General features: G+C 45.6%; 1 protein-coding gene across 4 annotated transcripts in view; it reads left to right on the forward strand.

The window, feature by feature from the left end:
• Pits (Protein interacting with Ttk69 and Sin3A) overlaps window positions 1-11,449 on the forward strand; it is a 29,691-nt gene extending 18,242 nt beyond the window's left edge. For 2 of the 4 annotated variants that reach the window (XM_080283812.1, XM_080283827.1), the window contains 3 exons: window positions 6,936-7,274; window positions 8,702-8,955; window positions 9,147-11,449. In XM_080283812.1, the coding sequence (XP_080139938.1) occupies window positions 6,936-7,274; window positions 8,702-8,955; window positions 9,147-9,302 (749 nt within the window). In that variant the 3' untranslated portion in view covers window positions 9,303-11,449. The remainder of the gene's footprint in view (window positions 1-6,935; window positions 7,275-8,701; window positions 8,956-9,146) is intronic. The other 2 variants (XM_080283819.1, XM_080283836.1) reach the window with 1 other exon arrangement.
• The last annotated feature ends 1,241 nt before the right edge of the window (window positions 11,450-12,690 follow it).

Consider the following 12,690-nt stretch of genomic DNA (forward strand, 5'->3'; position numbering starts at 1 on the left):
CGATGATCCTGATATGATCATTATCATCATCAATGTAACACAATTCACACACACACACACACACACACACACACACACACACACACACACACACACACACACACACACACACACACACACACACACACACACACACACACACACACACACACACACACACACACACACACACACACAGTTTCTCTCTCCCACCACCGTTACTCCCACCTCCTCTACACTTATTGCTGTCTATTATCACCATTTGAGGGATTGCACTATCTCTCCGTCCTGTTCGCTGTCTCACCACTACCACCAGTCACCACACACCGTCATGACTATCACCACCACTACTCCTGTTAGTGCCTCAGCTATCGTCACAATCACTGCCTCGCATCATATACTGAACGTGTCACCATCTATCATTACCCCTTGCAGAACTACCATCATCACTACCACTAACACAGCTACCATCGCTGTTACTTCTGGCATCGTCACCACTACCACTCGCTGCAATGCCACCACCATCACCACCACAGACATTACAGCTGTCACCACCACTCTTACTACCACAATCGTCGCTGTCACTGCTACCATCGCCACAATTACAACCACCTTAACCACATTCGCCACTGTCACCACTGCCACTATCACCACAGAGAGAGAGAGAGAGAGAGTTACATGTAGCCCAAATATACATCCCTGTTCATTCCGTGAGACTCAACATTAAAAGTGTAGATTTTTGTAGTAGTGAAAAAAATACTGTTCAAAGAAATGATTAGTGTGGCTTTGAAGTGTGGTGTGATTGATGTTAAGTGGTGGCGAGTGGGGACATGCGGGGAAGGGTGTGTGTGTATGTGTGTGTGTGTGTGTGTGTGTGTGTGTGTGTGTGTGTGTGTGTGTGTGTGTGACTCTTAGAGTGTGTTCACATTTGTATTCATTGCTTTGTCTCTGCGTTCACTGTACCATGTTCATTGCATTCAGGCAAGCGGCCATGAATTACTTACTATTCTAGTACATCACCTTACTAGCATATCACCACATTTACCACTTTACCAGTCCCTACCACACACCCATACCATCACATCACTAGTCACTTCCACACCACTTCACATTGCCACATTTCCACGCTACCACACACTACCACACCACACACACACCAGCACTCACAAACAGGCACACACAAACACGCGCGCCGACTCGCGCACACACTATCAACTTGCTCTTGCTTACATTCAGAATATACAGTAAACCTCTCACATGTCGCATCTCTCTCTCTCTCTCTCTCCTGATTTGTTTTCGTGCCCTCCCTTCACATGACGCAAGAAAGGCATAAAAATGTGGTGTCACAGTGAAGGTCAGAGGTGATTCTCTCTCTCTCTCTCTCTCTCTCTCTCTCTCTCTCTCTCTCATCTGGATCACACGCAGAATTTATGAAGTGGTTGACGGGCAAAGGTTTATACCATTTGGCTGCAAAATTATTACAAACTTTATTCCTACTAATCCTAACTGATTTTATTCATCTTAGTAGGGGCCTGAATAGAGGCGTTAGCCGTAGCATTCACCAACCCCCTTAAAGATGAGGTGGCCTTCCTTCTGTCGTCCAAGGGTAGCTAGATTCAGATGGACGGGACGTTATTGCGCTGGGACGGATAAATTGTTTGATTCCAGCTATAACCAGAAGACTTTTATCCACCTTTGAGAAACACGCCGTAGTCGAAGGGTTAAGCCACATCATGGAAGGTGTGGCGGAGAACGGAAAGGAATGCTGAGTGGGGGAAGACGGGGGTGAGGGAGTGGGAAGACTGGTAGAGGTGGCGTAAGATGAAGAGGACGGGGTGGGGAAGTAGGTGGTTAAGTGGGGATGGAGGGCAGGGAGGGGTGGGTGGAGGTGGAGAAATTGATGGGGAGGGAGTAAGATGGGTGGGAATTCAGCAGGGAAGGAAGTAGTTGGGGGATGGGGGAGGAGTGAGGAGGTGAAGAAAGAGGGGGAACTGGTAGAGAGGGAGTAAGATGGGGGAAAAGGTGCGCGCGCGTGTGTGTGTGTGTGTGTGTGTGTGTGTGTGTGTGTGTGTGTGTGTGTGTGTGTGTGTGTGTGTGTGTGTGTGTGTGTAAGAGAGAGAGAGAGAGAGAGAGGTGGTGGAATAGGTGTTATGTCGCTTCCACACACCTGTCGCCTCACCTGAGACACCTGTAACATGTTTGGCACTATCTCACCTTCCAGTGGTTCTATAAATATCAAGGGCGTTGATCTGTACACGCCGAATGTTGTTGGTCTGCTTGTGTGGATATTTGGAGGGCTTAGAGAGAGAGAGAGAGAGAGAGAGAGAGAGAGAGAGAGAGAGAGAGAGAGAGAGAGAGAGCAAATAAAGATCGTTGATAGGGAAAGGGAAGAGCGGGAAGAGGAGTGTGTGTGTGTGTGTGTGTGTGTGTGTGTGTGTGTGTGTGTGTGTGTGTGTGTGTGTGTGTGTGTGTGTGTGTGCGCGCGCGCGCCACGTCACATCCGAAATGTCACAATGATAATAATGATACGGGGAGGGGAGGGGAGGGGAGAGAGGTGGGGAGAAGAGAAGACCGGGAAAACGCGAGGGGAGGGGAGGAAATGGGGGAAGGGAGGAATGAAGGAAAGGAAAGAGGGCAGAGGAGATTGAAGGGAGGGTATAGGGAGAATGCTGGGGAGTTGGGGAAGGGTAAATGGGATGAGAGGAGAGAGACAGAGGAAGGAGAGAGGGGGTGAAGGAATGAGGAAGGTTGGAACGGAAAGAAGAAGAGGTGAGAACTAGAAGGAGAGGAGGGAAGAGATAGATGGATAGACCTGGGATAGATATTGGGATGACAAAATAGTATCAGTTCTTTTCTAGTTTGGTTTCGTTGTATCTTATCCTGCCGCATCCTGCACTGCTTTACAACCCCTGCCTCACCACAACCTCCATCCCTCTACATAACAACCTATTTTTAAGTTGATCTAAGAGAGAGAGAGAGAGAGAGAGAGAGAGAGAGAGAGAGAGAGAGAGAGAGATTCAAGTAAGTACAGCATAAGGTAATATGGTTCATTATAATTATAGTAATTATAGTAGTATTGATAATAAAACAAATGGAAATAAAAAATAATAATAGTAATAACATCCTCATTAACAGCATTCATTGGCCCACATCAATATACCCGAGCCTGCCTGGTTTTGTCCCATCAGTACCGGAACATATATACTTTATTTACGTCACTGCCTAGGTCGGTTAGTTTAGTGTCCCACCTGACAAATCATTAGGTATTTAGATGTGTTTTGTTTTATTCTGTCAGCCACCAAGTTATTTTATCATATTCTTGCTACAACTAGGCTATTTTATTCAGTCCAAGGTTAGGCCGGCCAGGGGTCAAAAGCAGCACCTAGAAGTGATTTCAGTTGTGTGGCGTTTTATGCGTTGTTCTTGTTACTACCAGATCGTTGTGAGTTTTTTTTTTTTTTTTTTTTTTTTTTTTTTTTGCTGGATGATTTTACTCAGCCTGGGATTGACTTCCTTGTGACTGGATCAGAAACTATCTCCCTTATGTTCGCCAGTGCAGTCGTGTGTGTGTGTGTGTGTGTGTGTGTGTGTGTGTGTGTGTGTGTGTGTGTGTGTGTGTATTTGTGTGTGTGTGTGTGTGTGTGTGTGTGAGTCAGGCGGGGGACGCTGACCCCTAAAGCCAAATATTTACCCCTCTGACACACACGCCCAAACTTAGCCTTTTTTTCGTTGGCGTCTGAGGTGTGATTTGGAACTATTCTGATGTTGTGCGGCGTAGGTGGTAGTGTATTTATGGTTAAGGTGTGATGCTTTCAGGCGGTTGTAGTGTGTGGTAGTGTGGTTATGATGATGTGGCTGTGTGGTTGTGATGGTCAGTTTATGGTTATGTGATGGTGACTGTGGTTTTGTGAATGTGAGAGACTATGGTTATGATAGTCCGGTGATGTGGATGTATAGTTGTGGTGGTGTGGCTATGGTGACGCGGTAGTATGATGAGTTTGGTAGTGTGATTGTAGTGTGCATGCGGTTTTGGTGATGAATGGAAGGGTGTGGCTTGGGACTGGGGTGGTGGTGTGGTTGCTGTGGTGGGATAGAGGGGTGGAGGGGATGTGTGCAGGAGTTAGTTAAATGATAGTGACTAGCGGTGCATGTATATTGGTGTTGTGTGGTGATGTGGTGACCTGGAGGTGTTTATGGTGTATGGTATTGGCGTGGTGTGGTAGTGTGTGGTCAAATCATAACAGTATAGTAACTTGGGAATTTCTTGAGGATGTCAATGGTGTGGTAGTGTGGTGTGGTAGTGTGGTCATATAGTGAGTGTGGTGGCAAGTAAGCCATATTCTCGTGGGTTTAGGAGGCTCTGTAGCACCTCTTCCTAAGCTATGCAATGTCCAGTGAGAGAGAGAGAGAGAGAGAGAGAGAGAGAGAGAGAGTGACGTCACAGGAGATATAGCACCTCTATTATGCGGTTTTTCCAGATACCACGTTTAGTCAGGCAGGCTTTGTGGGTTTTAGGTATTTTCATTATATCGTGGATTTTACTTTTCATTTTTCTATTAATCTTGGTTATTGTTTTTCATATATTTGTACAATGATTTATCTTTTATTTCCATCGCGCTTTTTCTTTTAGCTGTCGTGTATTTATTTATTTATTTTTCATCAGTTGTGGGTTATTTTTATCTCTGTTACGTGTTTGTATTCAGTTTGAGTCATTGTTGTAATTTATTGTGTTTTTTCGTATTTTTTCTTTTCTCCAGTGGTTTCATCTGTTATTATTTCATGTTTCCGTATCTTGTTTTTGTTTTGTTATGGTTATATCATTTTGTGTATCTTACTTTTTATTTTGCTTTTGTAATTGTATTAGTTACCGCATTTTTATTTTCATCATGGCTGTTTTTTTTTGTTTTTTGTCTTTCTCATGTAATTCTGTACCTAATTGTCTGTCTGCTTGTCTGTGCACCTCTATAGCTGTGTCTTGTTTGTCTGTGTATCAGGTCATGAGTCTGTCTGTCTGTCTACTACCTGTCTCTCTGTAACATATGCTGATGATTTAGATATTTCTGTTATTATGTCTAAGGGAGTTCTTATTATTGGTGTGATTGTCATCCTGTTATTATTATCATTATTATTATTATTATTATTATTATTATTATTGTTATTATTTTGTTCTATTACAGTTCGATAACTAGCAACATTTTATCAGTAATCACACACACACACACACACACACACACACACACACACACACACACACACACACACACACACACACACACACACACACACACACACACACACACACACACACACACACACACACACACGGCAGTTGTAGGTCAGGTCGCCTCTCCCCCCTCCCTGCCTGCTGCCTCTGCCTCCCTCCTACCTGCTGCTTAAAGTTCATGTCCTGCCTGCCTTCCTGCCTCACTCTGCCTGAACACGGAGCAAGGTTTAGCTTAGCTCTCTCTCTCCTTCTCTCTCTCTCTCTGATTGTGTGTGTGTGTGTGTGTGTGTGTGTGTGTGTGTGTGTTAACGAGCATCAAATGATCAGGCCTACACTGTTCCCTACTTTCCTACCTTCATACCATTTGTCCTCCTGCCTCTCCCTTGTCTGTTTACTTTCCTACCTTTATGCCTACCTTGTTACCTCTCCTCTTCTTACCTACCGTCTTTCCTGCCCTGCTTACCCTCCTTCCTATCCTCTGCCTCTCTCCATCCTAGATACCTATCCTCGTTTCCTGCCTGGCTTCCTATATACATTTCTGCCTAACTTACTGCTTCATGCCTACCTTCCTGCCTACTATAGAGTCTGCCTACCTGGCCTCTCCTTCCTGCCTGCCTTCCTACTTGCCTCTCTACCTCTTCTGCCTACTCTCGCCACCTCTCTAAATATAACTATCTGTATCAGTTCACCAGAAACCCAGTGGTAAGGCTGTCTTGACATACAGCTCACTTGAGAGAGAGAGAGAGAGAGAGAGAGAGAGAGAGAGAGAGAGAGAGAATTTGTTCATAGAAATATGTTAAAGTAACGGGATGTTAGTGTATTTGTGTGTGTGGGGGGAGTCGCAATGAAATGTGCATCTTTAAATGAGTGGATATATCCGTGTTTCAGTGTGTGTGTGTGTGTGTGTGTGTGTGTGTGTGTGTGTGTGTGTGTGTGTGTGTGTGTGTGTGTGTGTGTGTGTGTGTGTGTGTGTTCATGTGCTCTTATGCTTCCAAATCAAAGGCAAAATAATGAACAGAGAGTCTAGACATGTACTTGAAACACGTGACTGTGATCACGTGGCAGTTTTAACCACACTTCTGAGTCACACCTGCCCCGCCTCACACCTGTCCCGCCTTACACCTGTCCGTGCAAAAATGAAGTTACCACAAGAAAGAAATTTGAAAAGTTATCATTGTCCTGGATGGGTTAAAGTAGATAGTTTCGTACCTCTTCCATGTGAGAAAACGTTCCTACTGTTAAATAACATCGCTGGGAAGGGAGCAGTAACAAAGGCCAAAGACGTCACCGCAGTAAAAGGGCAAGAGATGGGCTTGAATGAACAGGCGAACGACTGGATGATTTTAAAGATAAATGTATGGATGAATGGAGGCCTGGCTGAAAGTATACTTGGGTGGCTGGTTGACTGGAGGAAACACACCAGATTGTTTTGTTTGGTATGGGCTTTGGCAGTGTATAACATCGTCTCTCGTCTCGCTGTCTGCTCCACACACGTCGTCTCTTCCTCATACTCTTCAGTCACAGAAAGCACTATTAACTGTTAGGTCAGGTAATGTTGTGTTGGGTTGTCGTAGGGTGTGTTGGGATGGGTTGGGTTGGATTGGCATGTTAGACTGGATTAGGCTAAGTCTGTGTGTGTGTGTGTGTGTGTGTGTATTTTTTCTATTGTATGTTTATTGCGTTAGTCTATTAAGTATTGTCAGGTATTACTGTACACTGTTATGTGCCGCAGTGACTGAGATCAGCTGTGCCGCAGGTTACCCGGTAAGCGCGGCGGCGGTGGTGGCAGCGGCAGCACAGCAGCAGCAACAGCAGCAACAACAGCAACAGCAGCAACAGCAGGGCCAATCCAGTAGTGGTCCAGGACAACAGGGATCGAACCAGGGCCCTCCAAACACCCGCACCACTTCACCCGAGGGTCCCAACTCCGCCACGAACGGACCCTCCCCCATGGCCGCCCTGCAGAGTGTGACTGAGAATCTCCCCCCTGGTTCCCCACACAGCCACACCTCCACCTCGCCACAGCAGCGATCAGCATCTAGGAACTCCTCACAGCTGTCACCTTCCTCAGGTACATAATTTTCATTATAAGTAACAGTGGCAGCAGCATCATAATAGTGATTATCAATTTAATCATCATCATTATCATCATCATCATCATCATCATCATCATCATCATCATTGTTGACGTTGTTGTCGTCTTCGTCGCATTTTACACAAATGCAAGGCCCACTGCTAAGCTACCATAGTGCAATAGGGTACATTTAACCTTTTCAACCCGAGATCGTCTTATTTCTTTTACTGTAGCCAGTGGCGTACCCAGAAAGTTGAAAGGGGGGGGGCCTTTTTTGTTTTTTTTTTGTTTTTTTTTTTTTTTTTACTGTGCAGCCCATGACTTTGGCGAGCGCAGCGAGCCCGTACAGTTGGGGGGTTCGGGGGGGCGCTGAAAGCCCTCCTCCCCGGAGAAAATTGTGCATTTTGGCCAATTTTATGATCATTTTGAGCCCATATGGAATGAGTATATGACAGAAATATAGTATATTCTAAAGTCATTCTTAAGACCCTGCGCCACTGAATTATGATTCAGTCTCTCCAATAACCTTATACTGATAAAATTCAAAGGCCCACATTTTTAAAAATAAAACTTCAGCAGAATTAACAGGAATACTGGACAGTATGACAAAATATGCAATATATATATATATATATATATATATATATATATATATATATATATATTGCAAAAGGGGAAGGCCATGGCCGCATGGCCCCACCCCCCCTCGGTACGCCACTAACTGTAGCATCCTCCAAACAAAGTTATTCAGTGCATGCAGGCCGTATGGTAATCAAGGAGTTAGAAACAAACTCCATCAAGCTGTATGCTGTGAGAGGTTTACCGTAGCAAAATCAAATCGTCCTCATAGTGATGAGAAAGGTAAATGACCAGCCCACTCCAGTTAGCGGCATTATTTTAAACCTTCATTCCTCTTTGGGGATCAAAACTTGCCTTTCTGATACTGCTGGTTATTAAGTAGTCTAAGGTAATAGTCCGAGTGAAACTCATTTACGCCCAGGTTTGAAATTCCAAGATGTGACAGGGGTTTGAAGTCATGAAATGTCTTTAGGGACGTGGGCTCGTCATCTACCCTTAAATGTTCTGGATTATGATAACCTAGCCTTGGGCTCCAACACATCACAAAGGATAATAAGGGACTGGGTGTGATTGTTCGAGTATCATATGGATTGTGAAAATATCTCAGACACTGTCTTCCTCCCAAATGCTCTCCTTATTCACACCCCTCGGTTATAACATCCACAAACTACTACCGTATACAGTAACATTCATTGATCAGTCTGGAGGGGAAGAAGATGCACCCATTCTACACTGTTGCATTGGATACCTGCTTCACTGGTCGTATGATGACCACCACAGTACGGTAGGAGCAAGTGGGATAATATACTAGCCTTTGTACTATGGTAATCTGTCACTTGTTGCAGAACCACGTCGGCGGTCGTCAAGTGGCCGTCATGGGGACTCCAGTGGGGACAGCAGTCCTGGCGCACAGGGTGGTGGAACAGCCAGTGGAGGTGGGGGAGGTGATGGTCCCCAGCCAAGCAACAACCTGAAGTGCACCATATGCACGGAGAGGCTGGAGGATACACACTTCGTCCAGTGCCCCTCCGTCCTCCACCACAAGTTCTGCTTCCCCTGCTCTAGAGAATCTATCAAGCGACAGGGTGCAGGCACTGAGGTGAGTTCTGACTTCAGTCTTTGTCTTACCGTATATCAGATGAGATTAATGTGACGTGTTCCTCTGCCTTGTGATGCACTACTTCAGTGTGTGTGTATGTGTGTGTGTGTGTGTGTGTGTGTGTGTGTGTGTGTGTGTGTGTGTGTGTGTGTGTGTGTGAGGTACATAACATACTCTATGATTCATTGCAGGTGTACTGTCCAAGCGGCGAGCGATGTCCCCTGGCCGGGTCGTCAGTGCCGTGGGCCTTCATGCAGGGAGAGATCGCGACAATCCTGGGGACTGCCAGTCTGCTGCCACAGCATACCCAGGACGAGGCAAAGAGCAAGAAAGAGCGCGACACATAGATCGCGCCAACAGCCTCCCTATGGTTTTAGTTACAAGGTCACCAGTGGATCATACCTGGTGATTGTTGTGGGCAGTGCCTATGTTGGCGCTGCAAGCAAGTCCAAATGGTGCTGGATCCGGTTCTGCTGAGACTCTGCCGTGGCGGTGGCGGCAGCTGGAGTGGAGTGCGCCGCCACCTGGGGAGGGCAGAGCTCGCTAGTCCAGGAGGTCGATTGTAGTGACTGTTAGCAGTTTGTGCAGACATTCAGAGTGTCAGTGAATTGGGTCACCCAGCAGTGGGTGTCCAGCTCTCCTGCTGCAGCACCTGGTGTGTTGTGGCAGAGTGGGATGTGAGGTTAGCACTACCAGCAGTGGTGCTGACTAGAGCAGTTTGTGTCAGGGTGGCACTGGCTGGCAACCTGGTCAAGTGCCAGGACCCTGGCTCTCATGACGACCGCCCTGTGGCGTCCAGATGTCGTCCCACATTTGGTCCATTTCTTGTGCTGATTTCTTCACCAGTTTTAACTTCGGAGTTGGGCAGAATTGTTATTGTAATCTCTTAGACTGTACATATGTTACCAGCCACACACATACACACACACACATACACTGACAGTTGTGCAGGCGTGCTTACGCTGCACTCACAGTCATGCACACATGCACACACAGATGCCTCAAGACTGTGTGATGTCGGGAGTGACCAAAGGCTTACCTTGTATATTGATTGATAGGAATATATTACTTTAGTGTATTGTGATAACACACTTAGCCTACTAGTCATTTATGATACTGGGTAATTTTGGTACAGTATCACCATTTGGAACTCCGTACTCGCTTTTGTAGATTTATAAATGTTCCAAATATTCTCTCTATCGCCACCTGTCACATTTTCACCAGACTAACACCGGCCTTTCTTTACCGACCAACTTGGATTAACACGCAAGTCAGCTCCCCCAGAACAATATATCCTCGGGAGAAGACACCTCGGAAGTTTTCAGGGTTCTCTTGTGTTCTCAATCCCTGCCATTGTGTAGGAGGCACCAGGGTGAGGCAGACGTACAGACAGGCACGGGAGAAGCTTTGTGCCTCACTGTACCTCCTCCATCCTCCCTGCTGCCCCCTTTTACCTGCCTTCTCACTCTATTCGTCCCCTTGGTCAGGACACAAGCGGCACTCTGGCTCTCACACGCACCCTAGGTCCCACAAGGTCATGTTTGGTCACACTGCTTGTCAGATCACTTTCATGTCACATTCCCCTCAGTGTCATGGTCTGTCACCACTTTCTGCCCAGTTGTCATGTCACCTCCTTGGAAAGTCAGTTCTTATCCTGCACCCATAACTATACCCCATTTGGTCAATTCCTTTGGCTTGAGACAGTCACTTGTGATTCAGGAAGTAATTTTTGGCAACTGTGTTATGCGTGTAAATTTCAAGTGCATTTTGACTGAAAATGAGTCTTTTTATACGATAGTTGATTTGCTGAGGCTCTAAAGCAGCTTGTTTTGTGTTTTGATCTTGGATAAGTTTGAGAGATGTGGAGATAAGTGATGTGCCTCTCCTGAAGTGTTTTTAATTGATTGTAGCAGTTTCAGTGTGTGAGGTTTTCACTTTTGGAAATTTGGAACGTTGTAAATGTCTCAAGCCAGAGTATTTCCATCAGTACTTTTAAACGTGTTTCCCAGAAAATGACTTACATGTCTTAGCTTAATTTCAAAGTGATATTTTTTACTTGGAGTTTGTAAAGAGTATTTGAGGAATTTTTTGAAATACGCAGAAAAATGGATTGGGTGGAATCTTTTGTGATGAACCATTTAAAGTTACAACGGTTAACCTCTGTAATTCTTTAACCCTTCAACTGCCTGGGATTCCATGGCTGAAAAAAAAAAAAAAAAAAGATACCATTAGTGATAATTAGATGTCTGTGGGAGGTTCATCATAAGGAAGGGATTAAGCAAGATAGTTATTAACACTTCCACTGCTAGAATTTCCCACAGCTGAATAAAATCATCTGGCATTAGTGAAGACAAAATGTCCAAGTGAGTCCATGGCAGTGCAAGGGTTGATGCTGTAGGGTGTGTGTGAGCCCCACCAGAGTCCGTCCTAAGTTCCCTGGTTATTATTATGAACTGGGGTACCACTACTAAAGGGGGGGTAGAGGGGAGAAAAAGGCCATCACTTTCGGTAATTTGTTCAGTACCTTCATAAATTCAAGAAGATACAGTGTTTCCATTTTGTGTAATCTACATCTAAAAAAGAGATATTAGTTTAAAAAATGACGGTCATGGTTAAGATGTAAGATACCGTATCAAATAGATGCAATCTAGTGTGTGCAGACGAGACACCAGCTCCCCCTGCCCCTCAACACGGCCAAGGAGCAACACTGCTGGCTCAGTGTCGCCCCGCTACTCCCGCTACCCTCCTCTTTAGCCTCCCTCCCTCCCTCTGCTGCAGCTCCCCTTTAACGTTCTCATGCTAGTCTTTCCACTAAGCTCCTTCCATGATTCTTTTCTAACTGCCTTTGTCCCACTTCCCTCTTATCACTAGCTTCGTCCTTGTTATCTTACTATTTTTCTCTCTGCTCTTCCTGTTGCTCTACTCTTTATTTTCATAACTTTCCTTCTCTGCCATTCCCATTTTTTCTGCTGTTCTCTTCCTACTGCAGCTGCTCCTCCCAGCAGGTCCCACACTGCTTTCATCAGTGTCCATCAGGCCCCTCCCTCACCCCTGTCTTGGCATGGTCAGCTGTCACCAGGCACATTTTGGCACTGGCAACTAACAGTGTCATCTATATGCAATTTTCAGCTGAGTGACAGCACCAGGTGTCAGGGGGTGGCTTGTGTGCCACGCTGTGTCAGTAATGTAGGCATACTTGTAACTTTGGTTCATGTCTTTGTTGCCTCGCGGCATTTTGTTGTAAGTATTAATGCTGCTGGTGTTACTACTTTACTACTCTTCAAAGGTACAAATGAAGTAGCTCTTGACGTATTTTTGTAGAAGGGCTTTGTAACATAACCAGCGGGGCTGTGGAAGGGCCTCCATGCCACGCCGTCTGGTCCAGGAATATTTTTTTTTTTTCTTATCAATAAGCTGTTGAAGTGGCGCATTTGTTCGGCTTTGTTCATGAGTTGGCGTCCAGTTGAGAGAAATGTAGAAGTTGTGGACGAGTGTTACTGTCACGTCCTCATGATGCCTCGCCTCACCTCACCTCACCTTCTCTTGCCCTGGTGGTTACGTCCCTTTGGCACATGTGCTGATGGGAAATAATGAACATTCAGCATGTGATTTGCAGGTCACTTTTGTTTTGTCTTCATAAGACTGTGACTTCTTGTACTGGGGTAAGACTGAACCAGCCCCTGACCACACCACCTCTTCAGCTAAATCACGTCATAACAAAACGAAATCTTGTGT

The sequence above is a fragment of the Coenobita brevimanus genome, chromosome 13, assembly GCF_032717465.1.
Source record: "Coenobita brevimanus isolate Jiangsu-jjx chromosome 13, ASM3271746v2, whole genome shotgun sequence".
Taxonomy (NCBI): Eukaryota; Metazoa; Arthropoda; class Malacostraca; order Decapoda; family Coenobitidae; genus Coenobita; species Coenobita brevimanus.